The sequence below is a fragment of the Tamandua tetradactyla genome, chromosome 7 (genome assembly GCF_023851605.1).
Source record: "Tamandua tetradactyla isolate mTamTet1 chromosome 7, mTamTet1.pri, whole genome shotgun sequence".
In the NCBI taxonomy this organism is placed as follows: domain Eukaryota; kingdom Metazoa; phylum Chordata; class Mammalia; order Pilosa; family Myrmecophagidae; genus Tamandua; species Tamandua tetradactyla.
Window position 1 is genome coordinate 173,913,049 of NC_135333.1, and position 25,529 is coordinate 173,938,577.

At 51.2% G+C, this 25,529-nt stretch overlaps 1 protein-coding gene across 2 annotated transcripts in view; it reads right to left on the reverse strand.

Annotated features, from left to right (window-relative positions):
* The window catches only part of NT5DC3 (5'-nucleotidase domain containing 3), a 63,563-nt gene that overhangs the window by 26,076 nt on the left and 11,958 nt on the right, over positions 1-25,529 (reverse strand). The window contains exons 1-2 of one of the 2 annotated variants that reach the window (XM_077111836.1): positions 13,638-13,951; positions 12,664-12,848 (exon numbers count right to left, since the gene is read on the reverse strand). In XM_077111836.1, the coding sequence (XP_076967951.1) occupies positions 12,664-12,831 (168 nt within the window). In that variant the 5' untranslated portion in view covers positions 12,832-12,848; positions 13,638-13,951. Of the gene's footprint in view, positions 1-12,663; positions 12,849-13,637; positions 13,952-25,529 lie in introns of those variants that run through there. The other variant, XM_077111835.1, reaches the window with a different exon arrangement.

Sequence of the window (25,529 nt, forward strand, 5' to 3'; positions counted from 1 at the left end):
CACAGGAACAGAGGCTGAAAGCAACAGAGCCCAGGAGCAAGGGACCAGCAGATGGCAGGACGTGACTGCCCAGCTGACACAGGGGTTCCTGACCCATCGACCTTCCTTGGATTCAGGTAGGATATCTTGCTTTAGACATCTTTAGAGGCTTAGAACTAACTTGTAACTTATTCAGTTCCCTCTTTAAGAAGCTGGTCCGTCCCGCTGTTCCGCCTCCCGGCAGCCTGCAGACAGCACGGAGGTCTGGGAGGGTCACTCGCTAAGGTACGCCAGGCCGGCTGGGAGCGGCCAGGGCAGGGGGTGCTGCCCACCAGGCCCGCCTCCCCGGGCACAGCAGCCGCACGGGCCGCCCCGGGGTCCACAGCGGGCGGGCTCAGGCTCGGTCCACGGGCTGCCCCGCCCCGGCCTCCGAGCGCAGACCCCGGCGGGGAGGCGGGACCGCTAAGCGCTTCGCTTCCACAGAAACATCTAAACCGCGAACACTCAGGGACCCTCCTCGGGCAGGGCCACGCCCGTGTGCGAACCTCCCCCGGGTACCACCAGGGGCCTCGTCTTCAGTCCCAGAGCAGGAAGCAGAGACTCGGCGTCCGTCCGCGCTCAGTGCCGGACACCTGCAGCGAGCGCCCGGGCGTCGCCAAGCCGCTGAGCCCGGGCGCCCCAGAGCCCGACACACCTGGCACACCCGGCGCACCCCGCGCACCCCTCCCTCTGCGCTGTCGTCCCTGCCCGGTCTGCACCGACGCCAGCGCACAGGGCGAAGGCCACGCCCTGCCGGGTGCCCTTCCACGCGCGGTGACCCCACGGCGGGGGAGGAGACACATGTGAGGCGAGTCCCGGGAAGGTAGGGGCGTCGTCCCTGAGCCCCGACGCGCCCGACGCCCTGCGACCGCATTTGTCCGCGGCCCCGGCCACGGGGCACACAGGGCCTCGTGCTGTCCTCTGCCCACCACGCCGGGGGTTCGAGTCCAGGAGCTGGGCAGGGGCCGCCGTGGCCAGGCTCAGGCCAGCATCCGAGCCGGACGCTCAGCCCGGGAGGGACGCTCAGACCCTGGGGCGGGGGGACACTCAGCCCCGGAGGGACGCTCAGCCCGGGGGGCGGGGGGCGAGGTGGGGACACTCATGCCCAGAAGGGACGCTCAGTCCCGGGAGGGACACTCAGACCCTGGGGAGGGGGGACACTCAGACCCTGGGGAGGGGGGACGCTCAGCCCCGGAGGGACGCTCAGCCCGGGGGCCGGGGGGCGAGGGGGGACACTCATGCCCAGAAGGGACGCTCAGTCCCGGGAGGGACACTCAGACCCCGGAGGGACGCTCAGATCCGGGAGGGGGACGCTCAGCCCCAGGGGGGACGCTTAGCCCCTGGGCCGCCCGGACAGGCCCTCATAGCAGTTCCCTCAGGGAAGCCGGGCTGTCTTAGGCGAGGGAGGCGTGGCGTAAGAAGTCCTCGCCCCCGACCCGTGGTGGCCGGCCCTGCCGGGAGCCCACCGTATGCGTGGGAGGCCACCACGGCCGCAGTGTCTGCCTCCTCATCCACAAAGAAAGGCCACGCGGGGAGAGGTGCAGGTGGGGTGCCCCGCGCTCACAGATGCCCCCAGGCCTGGCCGCCAGCAGGGGGGTCAGCCCCCTTGGCCCCTCCTCCGGCTCCCGTGCCCTACCGCCTCTCTGCACTGAAAATGCGGCCAGTTGTCTCCTCTCCAGCCCCTCCCTCCCCACTCCCCCCACCCCCGGACTGCAGCCTCCAGCAGCCAGGTCAGAAGGGTCTGCGCGGCAGCCTGTGCAGGCATGTGCCTTCTCATCTCCCAACACATATGCACGCATGCACACGCATGCGCGCACACACACGCACACACTGGCACACGTGTGCGACATCTTTCAGAATGACTACAAACAAATAACATCCCCCTGGGTGCACAGAAGTAATGTGAAAGAGAAAAGATCTCTACTTGGGATTTTTATTAAAATTCCTATTTAGCCCCAGCCCAGTTTCCTTCAGTACCTGAATCTGTCCCACCTGCAGGTGTGGATCGAGCAGGCTAGATGTGGACAAAGAAAGAGCAGCGTGTTCCCTGGAAATGCCAAAGAAATGTCTCCGCAGCACCAAGCAAAGTTAATACTAAAACGCCACAGAGAACCCAGGGGTTTCATGCGTGTGCAATTCCCACAGCCCTGCAGCTGACCAGGTGACCCCTCCCAGCTCATTACAGACCTCTGGGTACAGCTCGAACCTCTACACTACAGCTGCCCAGGAGCTCCAGACATCTAAGTGCCAGCAAAGACGTTTTCCAGAGGTCTCAGTCTGGTATTTAAAATAACTTAAATTATATGCCTAATTACAGACAGGGCAGAGGGCATAAAAACAAATACTCCAAAATCTGCACAAAACATGAAACTACAGTAAGATGATTTGCCTCTGAGTGTGACTGGGTGTGACTCCACGTGATGCTCTCAGCAAACTGCAGAATTCTCTGACACGTATCTGGGCCCATACCCCAGCCCTGGGGGCATGGCAGGGAACAAGTAACAAAGTCTCCAGCCCTAAGAAGCCGCGATTGGAGCTTGGGGAGGTAGCGCACAAATAAACACATGTAATATTTCACATTGATGACCACGTGGTTTAGTGGTCAAGGACTAGAGAGCAGTGTGGAGCGAGCCTTAGGCGGGAAGGGTGTGCCAAGGCAGAGGGCAGCAACTGCAAGGCCAGGTGGGAACATGTTTGGCAGGTCCAAGGGACAGCCAGGAGGCCAGCATGGGTGGAGCCAAGTAGGCAGGGCAGTGGCAGCGGGAGGTCAGGAGGAAGCCGGGGCACCAGTGCCTTCTCTCTAACTCACGTGTGAAGACACTGATGATTACACTCTCAAGGCTTGCTCCTGTTGCCAAACAAAGAACAGATAAGGGCAGGAGTAAAAGCAGGAGGCCAGGCAGGGGCATCTGCACCATCAGGTGAGGCCGTGGTGGCCGGACAGGTAGCCGGTGCGGTGTGGACACATTTTGAAGGTAAATATCTTTTGAATGCATGAAAAGAGCACTCCCAGCAGCACAGAGAACCTTCATCAGAGTGTGGAACAGAAAAGGAGAGGGAATAACTTTACAGTGAAAGAACCCAAGGAGCGCGACCTCAGCCAGGTGGTCAAGCTCAAGGTCGACCCCGAAGAGTGGCGCTGCCAGGGTGTGCCCTCGAGATGAGGCGGCCAGGACAACACTTCATCTGTCTCCTGCTGGAAAACCCACAAGCTCAGGCTAAATTTCAGACAAGCTCCAATTCAGGGATTCTATAAAATGCCTGACCAACAGCCCTCTGCATTAGCTAGGGTTCTGTAGAGAAACAGCATCAACAGGAAATATTCATAACTATAAAATTTATAAAATCTTCTCACATAACTGTGGGAACATAGAGTCCAAAATCCGCAGGGCAGGCTGTGAAGTTGACGACTCCGATGGAGGGTCTGGACGAACTCCACAGGAGATGCTCGCTGGCTGAAGCAGGAAGAGAGCCTGTCTCCTCTGAATCCTCCTTAAAAGGCTTCCCGTGATTAGATTAAGCCTCACTCATTAAAGAAGACACTCCCCTTGGCTGATTACAAATGCAATCAGCTGTGGATGCAGCCAACTTGATGATGATTTAATTCTATGACATGTCCTCATCACAACAGACAGGACAGCACTTGCCCAATCAGACAAACAGGCATCACAACCTGGCCAAGTTGACACATGAACCTGACCATGACAGCCCACCCCTTGTCAACGTAGCAGCTATACACATCACCTTAAACCATATTTAATCTCTAAATAGAAAACAATGAAAGACACATTTTTCCTTGCCAAACAATACTCAACTGTCCTAAGTATAACTGGAAACACATTAAATCTCCCCAGAATAGGGTGCAAGTCCTTGGGTAATATTCATTCTTAAACTTGATATCTTACAACTTAAATAGTATAACATGAACAAAACAGCATTACAGTCCTCGTTTCTGTAACTGATCACGTGGTCGAAGTTCATATTTATCATTACCTTCTTCCACTACCCATTCCATGTTCCCTTTCCCCTCAGCAAGCACTTCAGCTGGCCGTGGTTCTTTGCCTGGTGGGGTGACCCAAACCTTCATCCCTGAAGTTTCAGAGCCATTGGTAGTCCTGCCTGGACTGGGTTGTTGCAGTTTTCCATTGACTTTAATCACAGGACATGGTAGTACTAAAAGACACCCTAGGGGATCTCCTATATTCCAGGAAAACTCTTCTTTAACTCCACTGTGTAGTTGCAGTCCTACTTTCTTCCTGATAGTCAGGGTCAGTTACCCCAGACAATAATGTAATCCCTTCTTGGCTTGTTGATCCAGGGGCATGAGTAGCCCAAAGTGACCAGATGGCAGTCTTAGATTCCAGTTCAATGGAATCGTTTCTCCTGATGGAAGCACTTCCCCTTTAGAAACTAAAACCTGTAGATCAGTAGAGCTCAAATTTGCCGGGAAAGGAAGCAAAAATTTTCCTAGTGGATCACTAGGGATAATAGTGAGTGGCACCACACCCATTTCCACCCCTTGGTTCCTGGACCCATGGATCCTGGCTATGGGAGAAACAGCACCATACAGTGGACGCTGATTCAGAGCATATACAGCTTCCTGGAGAACATTACCCCAGCCTTTCAAGGTATTGCCACCTAGTTGGCACCGTAATTGAGTTTTCAAAAGGCCATTCCACCGTTCTATCAATCCAGTAGCTTCTGGATGATGGGGAACATGGTAAGACCAGAGAATTCCATAAGCATGTGCCCTTTCCCACACTTCATTTGCTGGCAAGTGGGTTCCTTGATCAGAAGCAATGCTGTGTGGAATATCATGACGATGGATAAGGCATTCTGTAAGCCCACGGATAGTAGTTTTGGCAGAAGCATTGCGTGCAGGGAAAGCAAACCCATAGCCAGAGTATGTGTCTATTCCAGTTAGAACAAATCGCTGCCCCTTCCATGAAGGGAGTAATCTAATATAATCAACCTGCCACCATGTAGCTGGCTTGTCACCTCAGGGAATGGTGCCATATCGGGGGCTGAGTGTGGGTCTCTGCTGCTGGCAGATTGGGCACTCAGCAGTGGCTGTAGCCAGGTCAGCCTTGGTGAGTGGAAGTCCATGTTGCTGAGCCCATGCATAACCTCCATCCCTACCACCATGACCACTTTGTTCATGAGCCCATTGGGCAATAACAGGAGTTGCTGGAGAAAGAGGCTGACTGGTATCCACAGAACGGGTCATCTTATCCACTTGATTATTAAAATCTTCCTCTGCTGAAGTCACCCTCTGGTGTGCATTCACATGGGACACAAATATCTTCATGTTTTTAGCCCACTCAGAAAGGTCTATCCACATACTTCTTCCCCAGACCTCTTTGTCACAAATTTTCCAATTATGGTCTTTCCAAGTCCCTGACCATCCAGCCAAACCATTAGCAACAGCCCATGAGTCAGTATACAAACGCACCTCTGGCCAGTTCTCCTTCCAAGCAAAATGAATAACCAGGTGCACTGCTCAAAGTTCTGCCACTGGGAGGATTTCCCCTCACCACTGTCCTTCACGGACATCCAGGAAAGGGGCTGTAATGCTGCAGCTGTCCACTTTCGGGGGGTACCTGAGTATCGTGCTGAACCATCTGTAAACCAGGCCCGAGTTTTCTGCAGGTCCTTTAGGACCTGCTCTGGCTCTATCTCGTATATACCATTTCCACTTTACAATAGAGTGCTGCTGCACACGCCCAACTTATGACGTGTTGGATCAGACAACACCCAGCTTATGATAGGCAACTCAGGTCTCATCGTAACTTGGTGGCCCATGGTTAAGCATTCAGTCTCTACTAAGGCCCAGCAGCAGGCCAAAGCTGTTTCTCAAAAGGAGAGTAGTTATCTGCAGCAGATGGTAAGGCTTTGCTCCAAAATCCTAAGGGTCTGCGTTGTGATTCTCCTATAGGGGCCTGCCAAAGGCTCCAGACAGCATCTCTATTTGCCACTGACACTTCAGTACCATTGGATCTGCTGGATCATACGGCCCAAGTGGCAGAGCAGCTTGTACAGCAGCCTGGACCTGTCACAGAGCCTCCTCTTGTTCCGGTCCCCACTCAAAATTAGTAGCTTTTCCGGACACTCAATAAATGGGCTGGACTAGCACACCCAAATAAGGAATACGTTATCTCCAAAATCCGAAGAGCTCAACTAGGCGTTGTGCCTCTTTTTTGCTTGTAGGAGGGCCAGATGCAGCAACTTCTCCTTCACCTTGGAAAGGATATCTTGACATGCCCCATACCACTGGACACCTAGAAATTTCAATGAGGTAGAAGGCCCCTGCATTTTTATTGGATTTATCTCCCATCCTCTGACACACAAATGCCTTACCAATAAGTCTAGATAGTTGCTACTTCTTGCTCACTAGATCCAATCAACATGATATCATCAATATAATGGACTAGTGTGAGGTCTTGTGGGAGGGAGAAACGATCAAGGTCCCTGCAGAGAAGATTATGACATAGGGCTGGAGAAGTTGATATACCCCTGAGGTAGGACAGTAGAAGTATATTGCTGACCTTGCCAGCTGAAAGCAGACTGTCCTTACTAACAGCTATTGAGAAAAAAGCATTTGCCAGATCAACAGCTACATATCAGGTACCGGGGGGGTGTATTGATTTGCTCAAGCTATGATACCACAACTGTAACAGCAGCTGCAATTGGAGTTTCCACCTGGTTGAGCTTACAGTAATCCACTGTCATCCTTTAAGACCCATCTGTTTTCTGCACAAGCCAAATAGGGGAGTTTAATGGGGATGTGGTGGGAATCACCACCCCTCCATCCTTCAAGTCCTTAAGAGTGGCAGTAATCTCTGCAATCCCTCCAGGAATGCAGTATTGCTTCTGATTTACTATATTGCTAGGTAGGGGCAGTTTTAGCGGCTTCCACTTGGCCTTTCCCACCATAATAGCCCTCACTGCATGAGTTAGAGAACCAGTGTGGGGATTCTGCCAGTTACTCAGTATGTCTATTCCAATTATGCATTCTGGAACTGGGGAAATAACTACAGAATGGGTCCAGGGGCCCATTGGACTCACTGTGAGATGGACCTGAGCTAAAACTCCATCGATCACCTGACCTCCATAAGCTTCCACTCTTACTGGTGGACCAGAGTGACATTTTGGGTCCCCTGGAATTAATGTCACTTCTGAACCAGTGTCTAATAATCCCTGAAATACCTAATTATTTCATTTTCCCCAATTCACAGTTACCATGATAAAAGTCTGTCGGTCTCCTTGGGGAAGGCTTGGAGGAAGATTAACAGTATAAATTTTGGACAGTGTAACAGGGTTCTCACCCAAAGGGACTGTTCTAGTTTGCTAGCTGCCGGAATGCAACACACCAGAGACGGATTGGCTTTTAATAAAAGGGGATTTATTTTGTTGGTTCTTCAGAGGACAGGCAGCTAACTTTCCACTGAGGTTCTTTCTTATGTGGGAAGGCACAGGATGGTCTCTGCTGGTCTTCTCTCCAGGCCTCTGGTTTCCAACAACTTTCCCCAGGTGATTTCTTTCTGCATCTCCAAAGGCCTGGGCTGAGCTGCAAGTGCTGAGATGAGGAATGCCGAGCTACTTAGGCTGTGCTACATTGCGATCTCTCGTTTAAGCACCAGCCAATTAAGTCAAGCGTCACTCATTGCAGCAGGCACGCCTCCTAGCCGACTGCAGATATAATTGGCAACAGATGAGGTTCACGTACCGTTGGCTCATGTCCGCAGCAACAAGACTAGGCATGCTCACCTGGCCAAGTTGACAACTGAATCTAATTAACACAGGGACCTAGCCTCCCCCTCATTCAAGGGGCTCTCGATCTGTAAACTGTCTCAAATCTGGAAATTGACTAAGGGTCTATGACTCTGTCTTTTTGTAATTCAGATTAGACTTCTGTTCACTTGACCTAGAACTTCTTTGTTCATACAGCTCAAACAAGAATTTAGTAGACTGTCAATCTATTGTATTTCTAGGTACCCCATGATTTACTAGCCAATGCCACAAATCTCTCCAAGTCAGATTATTTTGACTCCTGCTTTGAGTTTGCTGTCTATTATAATAGCCACATCCACCCTGTCTTTGGTAATTAAGTGCTGCCACCTGGCTTCTGCCAACTTGGTATCCCGTCATCCCCATTGTGTTTAAGGATTCCATCTCAGTGACAGCAGTTCCCACAGTAATATCTGACCTACAGAGAAGTGCAACTACAGAGCTCTTCAGGGATGATGGTGCCAGTCCCAAAAATTTATTTCTCACTGTTCCGGTAAAAGGTGCATCCTCCAGACATTCCTGGGGTGAGTGAAGTAGGCTTCCCATGATAAATCCACTCTAACATTCCCATCTCTCTAAGCCTCTGGATCCCCTCATCTACATTATACCAGGGCAGTTCTGGCATTTCAACCTCAGGTAATGTCGGCCACCTTTTGATCCATGTTTCAACTAACCATCCAAACAAACCATCCCATTTTTCAGGGTCCCACTCCTTTCCAATCGATGCCCTCACTTTAACAGCAGACACCATGCGACACTGAGATTTCACTTTACGTTGTAAAGTTGCTACTCAAGGTTCTGAGTGTGGTTTTCAGAGATCTCAAGTCTACGGCTACAGGAAATAAGATTTTCCTTGAGGATACTCATAGAAACTTCTACATCTGTCAGATGGCGCTTAAGCATCTCGTTTGAAGCCTTAAGCCCATCCCTTTCTGTTACCAATGTATCCAATGTATCTAACAAGAACCAGACAACATCTTTATACCTCTTACTTTCACAAAACTCTGTAAAGGTGTCAAAAACATTATCCCCCAGAGTCTGGCTTCGTACAAGCGAAGCATTAGGAGAATCGAATGGTGATTTTTTTTTTTTTTTTTTTTTTTTTTTTTTTTTTTTGAGGGAGGAAAGGAAGGAAAGACAGAGAAGGAAGGAAGGGAGGAAGAAAGGGAAACATTTTTAAACATTTTCTTGTTTTATTATATTTTGTTTGTTTGTTTGTTTGTTACATGGGCTGGGGCCGGGAATCGAACCGGGGTCCTTCGGCACGGCAGGCAAGCACTCTTGCCCGCTGAGCCACCGCGGCCCGCCCCCGAATGGTGATATTTTGACTATCTCCTTTGCCAACTCACTCCATGGATTGGGAGTGTCATTCTGATTACGGGAATCAGAGTCCTTTGTGCCTTTCAGTTCAGCCACAGTAGAAAACCATTCATAAAACCCATTTTTAAGATTCTGTTTCTTAAGAACCACTCCCGGTACCAAGCTGTATTAAATAGAGTTCTCTAGAGAAACCGAATCAGCAGGAAATATCCGTAGATGTAAAATTTATAAATGTGTCTCATGCAACGGTGGCAAGGTAGAGTCTGAAATCCTTAGGGCAGGTTGTGAAGCCTGTGATTCCGATGGAAGGTCTGGACAAACTCCACAGGAGAGGCTCGCTGGCCAAAGCAGGAAGAGAGTCTCTTCTGAATCCTCCTTAAAAGGCTTCCAGTGTTAGATTAAACATCACTCATTGCAGAAGACAATGGTTGATTTCAAATGGAATCAGCTGTGGATGCAGCTGACATGATCATGATTTAATTCTATGAAATGTCCTCATTGCAACAGACAGGCCCGCACTTGCCCAACCAGACAAACAGGCACCACCACCTGGCCAAGCTGACACGTGAGCCTGACCATGACACCCTCAGAGCTGTCAGCGAGGAGAACCTAGCTGACAATGAACTGTGTTGCCTCCTGGGTGGGGCTCTGGAGTGGCGGGGTGGGGAGGAGCCTGAACCAAGTAAGGACTTCAGTGCATGACAATGTATCAGCTTTGGTTCACTGACTGAACAGTCCCCACATTCACATAAGACCCACCATTAGAGGAACTGGAGGTCCAGTATCTAGAACTCTTTGTGCGACTTTTGAACTTTTCTGTAAATCTAAAATGCTTCTAAATCAAAAAGTTTATTTTTAAAAAAAAGAGAGGGGAAGGGAAGAGGAGAGCAAGAGAGCCCACAGTATTTGCTGGATGTGGATACAGGAGAATGTGGGGTGTCAGCTGATATCTGGCTTCGGAAGGGAGCTACGGGGTGCAGGCTGTGACGAGATGGGAACGCTGATGAAGGCACAAACGTGGGAGATGGAATCAAGATTTCTTCTAGCACTCCCTTCTGTTCCTTGGTGGACATGTGAAATGAAAACATGGACATAATTATTACCCTTTACTTCCATTTCTGTAAAAATTTGTTCCTGTTTTTTAAAAACAGATAGTTAAGGAGGAGCTGGAAGTTTTACAACTGCTTTTGGGGAACTTGCTAAATTACAAATGTACTGTGTGTCTCAAAAGCAGATGTCTTTCCATCTCTAAAAGTACATGAAATGCATTTAGTTTTGGCAGGAAAAAATGGCACTAAACACAGTGCATTTTGGAAGAATTATTTCGTTTAATCAGAGCAAGATAAAAACCTGCATAAGCATAACTGACTCTATTAATATGCTTGATATAATTAGCTATAATTTCTTTCTTTTATCTAAGAAACAGTTATAATGGGAATGAAATTTCAAAAGTCTCAAATCTAGGAAGTTTTCTAAGGATAATGCGTGAGTGTTTTATTTTTTTCCTTCTCTTTCATCTCTTTTCCCCCAAATATAATAATTTTTTATTTTCATGCATATTTTGTTTTCATCTGAACAATAAACCCGTAAGATGGAAAGGGAAGGCGCTGTTATCTCTACCAGGGGCAACGTGGAACAGAGAAGAGAGCAGACACTCCTTGGAGATTGAGTTCAAACACCGGTTCTCCCTCGTCCTAGCCTGTGGCATTGAACTTGTGGCTTCACTCCTTGAGCCTCGGTTTCCTCAACTATAAAACAGAGACAACACCTATTTGATATTGTTACCATTAGAAATAAGAGAAATAGGAACAGCTAACATATATTGAGGGCTTTTACGTAACAGATGCTTTGTATATGTTAGCTCGTGTACTGGTCACAATAACGCCATGAGGAAAGTACTTCTCCTGTACCCATTTTACAGAGGAAACCGAACAGCTCCAGGAATGCAGGTGAGTTGTGCAAGATTATGTAGGAATTAAGTGATGAAAATCAGGGTTTGAACCCGACAGGCTCCCGAGCCTCTACCTTCAGCACCCAATAGGCAGGCACTCAACAGATGGCACTGCTAGCACAGGGCCCTGCCTGTGAAAAATGATATCAGAGTCCCAAACATCGCCGCCGGAAGACCTGAGGCTAGAGTGCCCACACCAGCCCAACGGCCAGTCAGCCCCACGGCCCAGTGGGGAGAGACCAGCGGGTGGGTGGGAAAGAGAAACACCGCTAGTCCTGCCTCTCCTCCTCATGGGCGAGGGAACGCACACAGATTAGAAGGGAGGGAAGAGCCTCCTGAACACACGGAGAGCTGTGGCTAGATGGCTTTATAGCTGCTGAAGGGCCAGATCTAAAGGAAGCTGGCTCTTGGATGCATGGCAGAAGGGAAGGTTATTTTTGGTGACAAGAACGATGAAAAGAATGGAAAATAGGACAAATGATAATGGGTGAAGGAACTAAGAATGATCAACCTGAGAGAAGAGAAGTCTTGGAGGGCATAATAAGTACTAACTCAGCCCATTACATTTCTGTACTCAATCAAGTACAAAATGATTGCTTTCCATGGTTTGGGTTTCTGGGTTACTCACACCCACCCACCCCAAGCCCACCCTGGCTGGCAAACTCCTTCAAGACTCAGCTAAAATACCACCTCCCTGTTGCCCCTATTTCCCCAAGCAGAGCTATTCTTCCAGCATCCTCGATGCCTCCCTGGCTTTCCTTTCGGATCTTCGTAGGGGCCTCCCTCCAAAGAGGGTTCCTTAGCTTAGCCTCCCACGTGGCTGCCCCCCACCAGCCTGCGCTTCTCCAGGCTCACACTGCCCCGGTCATCTTCACCCTGCTTGCTCCTACTCAGGGCCTGGACCAGAGGAGGCACTTAAGAAAGGGTTAAGGAAAGACTGAAGAAAAGAGAAGGGACCAACGGCAGAAACGCGATGAAGCAGAATTGCTCAACCCCTGGAAGAACTCCGAACGGCCCCCAGGGGTGACGTGCCCGGTCTGAGGCGGCAGCACAGGTCCCGCCTCCAGGGTGCTGGGGAGAGTCACAATGGGGCATTTCGCTGGGCCAGATGCCCTCCGAGGACGCGTCCTGTCCTCATTCCAGAAACGTGAGCTCAAATCAGACCAGAGAAAAGCATGCTGGGTGCTGGCTAAGCACACTACAGCGCTACAGCGCTACACCTCATAAGACATCAGATATCCTTCACAGACTAAATCAGTTCAAAGCACTGCCGAGAGGGAAACGCTGCCCATTCGAGGACTTCCCTCTGACCACACGTGAACAGCTGCCAGGCCCCCGGGCTGTGGGGGAAGCGATGCACTGGCCGGTGGAGACGGAGGCCACGTCTACAGCTGGACCTGACCGTGGCCGCTTCTACCCATGAGAACCCTAAGGAGGTTGAAGCCCACCTTCCAGGCAGAGACATCTGGAATGGAACAGAATCTACTTGTTCACTGAGCCACAACTCCCCAAGGGGCGTGTGTGTGCCGGGCGCGGGCCATGTCAGCTCTAGCTGTCCTTCAGGAGTCTCTGGGGAAGGGCCTCACCCGGTGCTCGCTGATGAGAAGGTCCCGAGCAGCGTTAAAGATGAGTGTGTGCAGGTGGCGGGAGTAAAACACCAGCGTGTAGTCGTAGTCGAAGCCGTAGACCTCGATGTCCGCCAGGCTCATCTCATTGTTTGAGAAAATGGCATCTGGATTCAGCAAGTTGCTCATAATTGAAGGAACCAAGTCTAGAAGTAAAGGAAAAAATGCATTATACTATTTATTATGTAAGGGCTGGTATGATTTCTAAATAAAATTAGTAAACTAAGTACAAAATTATTTGCTTCACCTTGAAAGCATTACGCTAAGGGGGACGGCAGCCCCGGAGGTCCAGCGCACTGTGTGACCTTCACGAAATGTCCCCGGAGGACCCGTAAAGGCAAAGACAGACCAGTGGGTGCCTGGGGCTGGGGTGGGGGGCGGGGAGGGCTAAGGGTGGGTGGGGTTTCTTTCTCGGTGTGAGGAAAGGTACTAAGATGGAGAGTGGTGACGGCTGCACGACTCCAAGCATAAATTAAAAACCACTGAATGATATCCTTTAAATAGGTGGATGATACAGTACATTATATCTCAATAAAGCTATTTTGTCTGCTTCAACATCACATAAAGATTTTCTTTGCTTAAAAAATGCATGCTAGTTATAGAAATTTCAGAAAATAAAATACAAATAATAACATTTAAATATCACACAGCATCTCACTACCCAGAAAAAAATTAGCATTTTGTATGTTCACTGCCAATACTTTTCTACATATATATATCTCCTTTAGTTGGCCTCGTATTGTATACAGAGCTTTGTATGATGCTAAATTTAATATTCTATCATACTTCTCAAATCATTAAACTTCCTAAAAACATGGCTTTAAACCATAATGTAAGACTTTGATATACTGCTGTGCGATAATCAACTTATTATCATCATGTTTAGATTTTTTCCTATTTTAATAAAAATAACACTGCAATAAGCATCTTCATACCTTACTCTGTCTGCCAACCAGAGATTTTCCTTCAGAGGGTCCATCACATAAACCCTCAGCATGACATCGGGTCCACTGAAGCCATTGTTAGCTCCTGAGTTTCTTTTTTTGAGCAGTTCTAATTATTAGTAAAAATTGGTATTTCAAGACCTTTATTCCTTCTTAGAGATCTTTCAAAACCTCACGCTGCCTTAAAGCCCCCTGTGAGCCACTGTGCTTGGAAGGACAGGTCAGAGATGGGTCCGTGTGCTGACTCGTTCCCAGTCCGAGCTCTGACACTACCCCCACCCGCCCCAGGGGAGGGACAAAGGAAGGCTGAAGATACCATCTTTGCAGTCATTCTCTTTTATAGCTTTCATGGAACACAGATGTAGATTCGTAATTTTCCTTTTCTGCCCTAAATGGCAAAAGAGAACAGACAGAGGCAGGCATTTCCCGATGGTGATCTGGAGAGGCAGAGGCCCTCAGCCTGGCGGCAAAGCGGACGGCCTGGGGGGATGTTGCCACACCCTGCACGCAGTTTAGGACCGAACAGTGCATTTTGTAAAAACAAAAAGGAAATATGGTTTTCTCATCCAGTTGGTCATTTAACAGGAAGAATCCCTCACGCATATTTTATGACAAGGACGCAGGCCTGTGTGCTAAGAGGAAAAAATATCCTTCAAATATCTCAGGTAATCGCACAACCACCATATGAAGACAACACGATATCATCCCCATCTTATAAATGGGCGCCCTGGAGGCACAGGGACAGTGCCTGCTACAGAACACCCCGAAATGGCCGGGCTGGGATTTGAACCCAGGAACTCTGGCTCCACAGTCTATGCACTTAACTCCTTCCCCATGCTATGAGAACCAACCAGCATTTCGGAAGGGATGAATTTTTTTTCTAAAATCAAATGTAGGCACGTTCTGGCACAGCTAGAAGGAAAACGCTGAGAGGATGGTAGGATGGCCCATGATAAATTCTGGGGTCTCTCCTGTAACTGCCTGATGAACAGTGCTTTGGAAATATGCCATTTTTCTTTACTTTGTATATATGTTAAATAAAAATCAAATGTAGGTAACCCATCATTTCGCAGCTCACCATGGAGGCGACCTCTCCTCCTTTCCCTTCTGCTCACCTCGTTCTGACCACCAGAGCCCACAGAACCCACCGGCATCTGAACCCAGTGCCCTCAGAGGCGTCTGTCCCCTCGGGGACGTCTCCAACCAGGGAAGGAGGCACGAGGGCAAGTTTTGGCTCCCGCCGCCGGGCGCATTCTGGGCACCGTCTAGGAAAACTCATAGCTCTGGGCCGGGATCCCTCTGAAACCTGCTGGTAGCTATGAACCCTCTCTCCCAAAGAAACGCAGGTACAGCTTTCACATAAAGCTGCAGGGAGTGTGGCCCCTGCAGCCCGTCCACAGCCCCAGGTACGTTCCCGCGTTGCCCTGACCACAGACCCAGCCTTCCCATCCCAGGCAGACCTTCCAGGCCAGCCATGGCCAGGGCGCGGGTGAACACATTCCGCCAGTCCACTGACACCCAGGTGTCAGCGAATCCACACAACACCCAAATGCTCGACCCGCCCAGGGTGCCGTTTCACTAGCTGCTTTTCTCAAAACCCCTGAGACCACGACTTTGGTTTTTATTTTCTTTTTGCAAACAGATGGTGACATTCTAAAAAACCATGAAGACAGGTCACGAGAAGTAGTCCTGGAGGGGGGACACGCCCAAGGCCTGCTGGCCCGATGTAATCCACGGGCCCTGGAGAGGAGGCCGTCCTCTGTGGGTGACCACACCACACTGCAAAGAGAGCAAGTGACCAGGGACCATGTCCAGGGAGCCAGAAGCTCAGCTTTCACAGCTGACCTCTCCTGGGGAAGCTTCAAAAGCCTGTTTAAATTAGAACTTTATATTTAGAAGTGGTGCCGGTGATAAACCCTACGGGAGGGCAGCCTACTCAGGTAGTAGAAGGGAGGTGGGAGAAACATGACATGGGAGCGTCACCCCTGCCAGCCCGTCTCTGAAGGCTGCGAACCCCCCCGAGCGACCACCAGCTGAGTGCTGGGATTATCTCATCTGCCATCCGAAAATAACCACGGGGAGCATCGGAAGCTTCCAGCGAGCTCCACAGGCCCTGCAGCCAGGCGGGAGGTGCCGGAGGACAGTGCGGCCCTCCCCAAGCCGGCCGGCAGGCCCTGGCACAGCTCGGGGCAAGGCCCGGCCACGCAGCTTCTCTCTCAAAGCAGAAACAAGGGGGACAAGTGTAGACAGCAGCTCCTCCTCTCCACACGGATGGCAACAGCAAGGCGACACGACCGGTGCAGGAAGAGAGGAAAGATGGCTCGGCCCGTCCGGCCAGAGCTCTGACCAGAGCAAGGTCAGGCAGCCGCAGGGCACAGGTGCACCTCATCACCTGGCACCTGGCAGCCCGAGGAGCAGGTGCGCCTGTCACCTGGCAGGGCAGCGAGGAGGGGCCACGACTGCTCAGGAGCCTCGACAGGGCGCTGGGGAAGCCGTGAACACCCACAGGAAACGCGTGCCTGCTCTCGGCTCTGCTCTGGGAAGACCTTCAGGGCAGAGCACTGCTCCTGACCTGAGCCTCTATCACTCCTTGCCTCTATTTCTGCTGAAAGGGGGGAGAATAAGGACGAGGCGGCGGGGCGGGAAGAGGAGGGAGGAAGGTGAGGAAATACACGAGTGAAGTCAGAACAGGCACAGATGTCAGCCATCTCCCACATCGTGAGGGGAACGTTTCACAACCGCGAGAAGGTCTCAGCTTGGCCAACACAACCGCGGGCAAGTACTCCATCCCCTTAGACACCCACAAGCACTGAACAATCTCCTTAAGAAAGGCCGAGCCCAGCAGGGCCAGCACCCAGCGAGCAGCAGCGTGGCTTCCGCGCGCAGCACCCGAAATCTCAGCAGACACACCGCGTCAGCCCAGGGCACCGCCAGATACACGCGGAGGCTGTACAGGGCGGCTCTGACCGGCAGGCACACGCTGCTGCAAGAGCCAGGGGCCTGCCTGTGTGTGCACGCCCCGTGTGGAGCACCATTGCAGGCACACCTCCGCTCACCTCTCCTCCCCGCACAGGGAGAGCTGCAGTCCCCTCTCCACCCCACTCCAACCCCTGGCCAGCTTGGCCACTGGGCAGCAGTGGCATGTGTCCCTTCTGGAGCACAGCACCTTCCTCCCCTCAGCAGGCCTGTCCTGGGATCCATGCTATGGGGACAGGACGGGGCGGAACAGGCCTGCAGGGCTAAGCTAACGCATGGAGGGAACTGCGCGCGTGTCCGGTTCCCAGGGCTGGTGCACAGAGAAGTGAGCCTCTGCTGCAGCCAGGCGCTGCCACGCCATGTGGCCGGTCCCTGCAGCCCAGCCCAGCGACCCCTCCCCCAGGGCAGGCTCTGGGCCTGGTGGGGTCCCTGCCTAAGTCCAGGCGGACAGCGGTCTTTCCACCCGAGCCCCTACCAGCCGTGGGGAGCCCCAGCCATGCCCCTCGGGCTCCCTGCAGCCCGCGGCAGCCAATGGGTCCGATCCAGGGGCTCTCAGGACCGCAGGAGCCTCTCAAGGAAAGGCCCCTCTCCTTCCAGACTGGGCCTAAAAGGATCTACGGTCGCAGCTGCCGGGGCCCAACCCGGAGCCTGAAGGAGCAGGGGGGACGGGCGTCAAAGCCGGGCAACCACGGCACCCCGGGCCACGGCGCTGGTACCCCCTCCCGAACGCCTCCGCACCCCCTCCCCAGCGTCTCCTGCACCCCCTCCCCAGCGTCTCCTGCACCCCCTCCCCAGCGTCCCCTGCACCCCCTCCCGAGCGCCCCACACACCCCTCGAACGCCCCCCCGCACCCCCTCCCCAGCGTCTCCTGCACCCCCTCCCGAGCACCCCGCACACCCCTCTCGAACGCCCCCCACACCCCCTCCCCAGCGTCTCCTGCACCCCCTCCCCAACGTCCCCCGCAGCCCTTCCCGGGAGGGACCCGCACCCCTCCTGAGCCTTCAGTTACGGAGCCAGTAAAATGCCTTCCTGTTTTATTTCTTAGCTTTTACTTAAATCGGTTCGAGTTGGGTTTTCTATTACCTGCAGCTCTGTGTCCTACCTAAAAAATGCACTTTTAGGTTATTCAGTCACTCAAGACACTCACTACCAACTGCACCTCCTTAGCGAGCACAGAGGCCTTCCCCACGCCCCTGTAATCTGCCTTCCTCGAGGCAAGTCCAGGCCGGGGGGGCTCTGCTCTGCGACCCTCGGAGGAGGGGCGCCGACTCCACCTGGCCTCGGACCTCGGACCACCGGTCTCTCCAATACCTGAGCACAAGCACTGGTCAGCTTGAAGGAAAAAATGTCAGGTAAAAATCCCTTCACACTTGAGACAAAACAAATGCTATGTGAATCAAGGAGTTAAAATGAAGTGTAGTTAGTGTTTTTAAAAAGCATTTAAAAGGCAGGAAAAATTATATAGATCACTATCTCTGAAAGAAATGGAACAAAACTTTCCAAATATAAAAACAACAAAACAAAACACAAAGAAAAATATAAACAATAGAAAAATGTTAAACTTCTGTATATCCAAAATATAAAAAAACCTGGGGGTTACTAGATAAAAATTTGAAAGACAAACAGCAAAGGACTAGTTTCCTTCATTTAAAAAAATCCATACAAAACCATAACAAAAGCAAGACTCCAACAAGTAAAAAGTGTAAGGATTCCCATCACAAGTTCAAGAAATCAAATGGCTAATAAATGTTCACCCATCCGAATAACAAAAAAACAAACTAAAACAATTATTCAAAACAAAGATGGACCTACAGACAGTTTTACTGACTTGGCTAAGAAGCAAAAATAAGAGGCCGCTCGCCACCCCTCAAATCTGCAGCAGCATCTTTGTGGCTGTGGTTGGGGGGGCGGGGAGCAGATCTGTTGTGTGTGCGTGTGTGTGCTGGGTGGGGGGAGGTCAGTTGTGTGTGCGCGTGTGTGTGTGCGCTGGGTGGGGGTAGGCCTGTTGTGTGTGTGTATGTGTGTGTTGGGTAGGGGGCAGGTGTGTTGTGTGGTTGTGTGTGTCGGGTCCGGGGCAGTTCTGTTGTGTGTGCGCGTGTGTGTGTGTGTGCGTGTGTGTGCGTGCTGGGTGGGGGGAGGCCTGTTGTGTGTGTGTATGTGTGTGTTGGGTAAGGGGCAGGTGTGTTGTGTGGTTGTGTGTGTGTTGGGTCCGGGGCAGTTCTGTTGTGTGTGCGTGTGTGTGTGCTGGGTGGGGGGAGGTCTGTTGTGTGTGCGCGTGTGTGTGTGCGCTGGGTGGGGGGAGGCCTGTTGTTTGTGTGTGTGTGTGTGTGTGTGTTTGTGCAGGGTGGGGGAGGTCTGTTATGTGTGTGTGTGTGTGTGTTTGTGCTGGGTGGGGGAGGTCTGTTGTGTGTGTGTGTGTGTTTGTGCTGGGTGGGGGAGGTCTGTTGTGTGTGTGTGTGTGTGTGTGTTTGTGCTGGGTGGGGGGGGTCTGTTGTGTGTGTGTGTGTTTGTGCTGGGTGGGGGAGGTCTGTTGTGTGTGTGTGTGTGTGTTTGTGCTGGGTGGGGGAGGTCTGTTGTGTGTGTGTGTGTGTGTTTGTGCTGGGTGGGGGAGGTCTGTTGTGTGTGTGTGTGTGTGTGTGTTTGTGCTGGGTGGGGGAGGTCTGTTGTGTGTGTGTGTGTGTGTGTTTGTGCTGGGTGGGGGAGGTCTGTTGTGTGTGTGTGTGTGTGCTTGTGCTGGGTGGGGGAGGTCTGTTGTGTGTGTGTGTGTGTGTTTGTGCTGGGTGGGGGAGGTCTGTTGTGTGTGTGTATGTGTGTGTTGGGTAAGGGGCAGGTGTGTTGTGTGGTTGTGTGTGTGTTGGGTCCGGGGCAGTTCTGTTGTGTATGCGTATGTGTGTGCTGGGTGGGGGGAGGTCTGTTGTGTGTGCTTGTGTGTGCGTGCTGGGTGGGGGGAGGCCTGTTGTGTGTGTGTGTATGTGTGTTGGGTAAGGGGCAGGTGTGTTGTGTGGTTGTGTGTGTGCTGGGTCCGGGGCAGTTCTGTTGTGTGTGCGTGTGTGTTTGTGCTGGGTGGGGGAGGTCTGTTGTGTGTGCGTGTGTGTGTGTGTTGGTGGGAGCACGTCCACGGCTTTGCTGTCCCTCTAAGAACCCAGGGCTCCATGGAAACCGGCTGCCGCAGTCCTTGCTACTTAAGGGCGAGAGCAGCCTTTTAAAAGTACTCATACCCTTGGACCCAGTACTTCTTCCAGGAATCCGTTCTAAGGAAATATTTCGGAGGTGAGTGAAAGATTTACGTATGAAGGGCACAGCGATATTCATGAAGCAAGGACGAGGGGAGGGGATTCCACTTTCACCATGGCAGGATGGCGCGGCGCAGTGACGAAATGGAATCTGTGCGCCAAGGCTCCGCCCCAGGGGTCTGTGTTTGTATTCGTCTGTATTTGTACTTTTACAACCAGAAATAATAACACGTTTTAAAACACTTGAGGAAAAGACAAACGTTCACAGCCTCTGACCAATAATCCCACTTCTAAGAATCCGGAGGATACACGCTCACACTCAAAGCTGGTCATCCAAGTGTGCTTAGGGTAGGAAAACTCTGGCTGAAAGTGGCTGACACAGTAAAGAAACCACCAGCTGGGGAGCGCTCCTTTAGTATAGTGTAATACTCTCATTAAAAAGTACACTTAGCATACAGATTAAAATTAATAATCAAGGGAACGAATGTTGAAATAAATTGAGTAGATTGAAATGCTGGTGATCAATGAAAGGGAGGGGTAAGGGGTATGGCATGTATGAATTTTTTTTTTCTGTTTTCTTTTTATTTCCTTTTCTGAATTGATGCAAACAAATGTTCTAAGAAATGATCATGATAATGAATATACAGCTATGTGATGATATTGTGAATTACTGATTATATATGTAGAACAGAATGATCAAAAAAAAACAAAAGCACAAGGAGGAAGCAGCTCAGCCCAGGAACTGTAAAACACCAGGCGGAAGCAAGCAAAACCTGGAACAATGTGGGCTGCCTTATCGTGTGTGTGCCACGTTCACGTGTCTCACCTGCATGGCATGTGTGCATGTACAGGAGTCTCACCCATATGGTGTGTGTGCACGTGTGTCACTGGTATGGAATGTGTGTGCACGTGTCTCACTCATATGGTGTGTGTGTGCATGTGTGTGTCACCTGTATGGCATGTGTGTGCATGCATACGTCTCACCGGTATGGCATGTGTGCATGCACGTGTGTCACCAGGATAATGTGTGTCGCTGGTATGGCAAGTGCATGTGCACATGTGTCGCGGTACGGGGTGTGTGTGTATGTCTGTCACTGGTACAGCATGTGTGTGTGCGCATGTGTGCACAGGCCTAGACGCAGAGGTGACAGGCATGCGACACCCAGGGCTGGTGGTGCGCCGAGGCCCATCACTGCTGCACATCTCGTGCACACAGACACTGTGGGCAGCTCTGCCCACCACGTGGTTTTGTTCACTGCCTGATGCAGCCCCAAGACTAACTTCCCGAGAACCAGATGTCTCAGGTCAAGCCCTCGGCTATGGAAATGAGTGGAGCCTCGGGGCGCGTGGGGTCTCCCCGCAGGCACAACTGACCAGAGTGCAGGAGGGCAGTGGCCGGAGGGGAGGCCATGGTGGGGGGCCACGGCAGGGAGGGCAGCCTCCGCCCGGGGTTCAAACCCCAACCCCACTGCATGCGCTCCTATGACCCCAAGCAAGCTCCCTAATCTCTCTGTGCCTCAGTTTCCTACCTGAAAATGGGACTAAGAACACATATCCAACATGAGGATGTCGTGAGGATTAACTGACTCAACACAGAGAAAGCGCTTAGGGAGTGCCTTGGGGCGCGAGTACCACGTGTTTGCGTGATTAAAATACATCTGATGTGGAAAATAAAGACTCAAGCTGACCACTGGTAGAAATGTTGAGCCGTGGGGTCACCTGACAGCTGGTCCAGCCTCTTCTGGGGTCTGAAGCCCGGAGCTGGGACTTGTGCGAGCCGCTCCCCCAGGGCCGAGCCTCACTCAAGGCCTGGACGAGCACCTGCTGTTGTGTCCCCAAGGCTAAGGCACCGAGACCCCCACGCCAGGCCAGCAGCCTCATCAACAGTCTTGCCCCTGGCTTCTGCCTCTACCCGGGCCCAATGACCCCCACGACCAGCGAGTTCTGCCTCACTTATCCTTCCAGGAAGACCCCCTCCTGGGCTGGCACGCCTTTCCCCCAAAAGCTTCGGGGCACATTTCTCAGGCCAAGGAGACCAAAGGGAAACTTTCCGTTCCTCAACGCGCTCCGTTTGGAGCTGCCGCCCCAGCTGTGTGTGCCGCGGCTGACAGCACACGCAGACACTCGTCCCCAGGGTCCCACGTGTGTCAACAAGAGGAGACACAGAGGCCGAGCTCACTGCACAGCCCCACAGGGCCTTCTCGCCTTGCAGCCACAACCCCCGAGAAAGGGAGGAGACGGCGCTGGTTATTTATCAGCTCGAGTAGGCGCCTTCTTTCCAGTGTACCCCGACCTCAAGCGGCTCCCTAGAAAAAGGAATTCCCAGATTTGAAGGTCAGGGGACAATGGAAACAAGAGGAGAGAAAGAAACCTCTGTTTTTCTAGAGAATTTCAGAGGTTACAAAAAATGGAAGGAAAGCCTCCATTTCCCCCCCACGTCCCCCCAAGCTTTTGTCCTGCTGCTCCACAGACAGAAGTCACTTGGGGGCCGGCGGGCTAGGGCCCACTGGACGTCACCGCGGCACCCAATGACGCCTCACAGAGGAGGGCAGCCATGGCGGTGACATCGCACACCAGCCCAAGGTCTCGCTTACATATTCTTATCTTCAAAAACCAACAAACACTACAACAAATTTAACCCTAATTTGAACACAACTGATCCAAATTTTCCCTAATTTGACCAAATCTCAACTTCTGCTTATATTTCACCACCATCACCCCTTCATAATTCTTTAACACGGCCTCAAATTATCTCTTAAAAGTTCATATGGAAACCTGCCAAACCCCAACCAAAACCATTCCAGCCAATCCTAAAGCACACCCAGGGTGTTATATAAGATTCCACAAAGGTTCCATGCACTCGGGTAACTTTCCAGAAACCTACAACCTCCAGATGGGTCCCTGGACCAGATAAGTCCTGAAATCCAGAGGGCCCAGCCTCTCCAGAACATCAGCTAGTTTCATCTCCCTACCACATATTACTGCCCCTTCCAACATGAAAAAGCTAGAATGGGCACAGCCCAAGCACCCCTAACGAGTGAGAGAAAGATCAAAAGTGATGGTGGAGTTATACAGAGAAGGTCGGCTTTAACAGCTGAATATGAATGCTGAAGCATTAAACTGATATCTCTTTTAGTGTCCAGTGTCTTAGAGCAGCTAGAAGTAAAAACCTAAAATTGTGGAATTGTAACCCACACCAAACTCTGAAATCTGTTCTACAACTAATTGTTCTGTTGTGCTCTGGAATTCATTGCGTTTTTTTATATATATGTTGTTTTTTAACTAAAAAGAAAAAAAAGTCAATTATGATGATAAAAAATATTTATTCCTCCTAGCCTCCTATGTTCTGGAGCAGCTAGAAGGACAAATCTGAGAGCATGGAATGGTAGCCCATGACAAACTCTGGGATCTCTCCTGTAGCTACTTGTTGAAGACTGTTTTGAAAACTACTGCTTTTTCCTTTCTTTGCTTTGTCTATATTTATATTACACAATTTAAAAAAATTGTGTAATATAAATTTAAAAAAATTCTAAGTAGATTAAAAAAAAAGTGGTTTCAAAATTTCTTTCAAAAGTGAAAATGTAGAATGAAAACACAGGACAGAACAGTTACGTTTTGTTTCTAAATTAAAGCAGTATTTTCTCTCCCCTACAGTGACATGTGAACTCAAGGTCCTAGATACAAATTTTGAACCTGTGAACTTCTCATCTGTGATTGCCAGTAAAATGGCAAGCAAAAGAACTTCGTTTCAGAAGCTTTTCTCAGCAACTTTACCACGTCACCACTTCGTTCTGACAAGCAAGGCCTGGGAAAAGGGCAGTAAAGTCAGTCCTGCCAGGGACGCGGGCTCTAAAAACACGAGTTTCTGATGTGTTAGGCAACAAGTGGACCAAGCACAAATTTGACGTTTATGTGCAATTTTGCCCACAAGAAACTCTATGAGAATTAAGATAAGTGAACCAAGCTGAACCCAGGCTCACAGGAATACACACATCACAAACCGACACGCAAACACACGCGTGTACACACGCTCCGTGTCTTCCAGTGTCCGTGTGGCTCAGCTGTCCCTCCGGGCACAGACAACCCTCCTTCCACCATGCGGCGACAATTCTGACGCCCATTTCCACGGCAAACATCAGGTCTCGTTCTAGGCAGCATGCCGTGTCTACTACTGCAGCCGTCTCTCTCTTCACCGCCGGACGTGTCCACCGTGTCTGGGAGACTGCTATCCTCCCCATCCTTCCTCTGGGGCCTGTGGCTTTTATTGCACAATTCTGCACAGCATGTTGAATTTCAGGAATGCTACACTTGTTAAAACAGAGCTGACCCTGCAATAGTTTCAGCACCAATGAATGTCATTTGGTCCGGCTGTGTTCACTTACTCCCCTTTCTGCTGACATCCTGACCAGGGAAACAGGGCCGAGGACACGGCGTGACAGCACAGTCCTGGGGAGGACAACAAATGACCCAAGGGCAGGATGAGATGCGAGGGAGTAACAAGGCAATCCCAGACACAGGGCTTGTGCGCCCCCAGAGAAGCAGGCATTTAAAAGTCATTTTTTTACTGCACCTATTAATCTAAAGAGAAACCCTCATGTTTCCTATTACTTCACATATTTTGTATCAACATCTTCTCCAGTGAAAAGCAATCCATGACAAATAGAATTACTCACTGAGTAGCTAATAATGCCACTTCCAGCACGAGATAAAATCACACCTGTTCTTACTCAGTAGGTAATGTCTGTAATTCTGACCGCCCATGAGAAACCCATCACACTTCCAAAAGCTCCAAAAATAAAACCACATGCAACTACACTCAAAAATAAAATTACAGGGCGGCACAGTGCTGGCTCAAAGGCAGAATTCTCGAACCCGGGTTAGATTCCTGAAGCCTGCGTATGCAAAAAATAATAATAATAATAAAGAGTAAAAATATATATATATACAGTAATGGTTTAATGATAACCTAATCTTAAGTGATTTAATAAAAAATGTAACTGCTCAAAATAAAATTATATTTTGCTTTGCAGGAAAAACCTTCAGAAAAAAGAAAGTGTGGCCATATCAGAAGATAAGTCCTAGGCAAACCCTTAAGAATCTGAAAGTCTGAAGGAAGTAGGAGAGGAATGAATCTCAACGCCTTCCCTGCCGGCCTCGCCAGAGCGCAGGCGGTGGTCAAGGCAGTGGTCAACGGGGTAGTCAGCGCGGTGGTCCAGGCGACGGGCAGCGCGGCGACCCCACGGGCAGCGCGGCGACCCCACGGGCAGCACGGTGACCCCACGGGCAGCACGGCGACCCCACGGGCAGCACGGCGACCCCACGGGCAGCACGGCGACCCCACGGGCAGCGCGGCGACCCCACGGGCAGCACAGTGACCCCACGGGCAGCACAGTGACCCCACGGGCAGCGCGGCGACCCCACGGGCAGCGCGGCGACCCCACGGGCAGCGCGGTGACCCCACGGGCAGCACGGTGACCCCACGGGCAGCACAGTGACCCCACGGGCAGCACAGCAGGAAGAGGGCAGCACAGTGACCCCACGGGCAGCACAGTGACCCCACGGGCAGCACGGTGACCCCACGGGCAGCACAGCGGGAAGAGGGCAGCGCCCCAAGCCGGGCCGCAGACAAGGAAACGGCTCCCCCCAGAGCCTTGGAGAGGAACGTGGCCCCAGC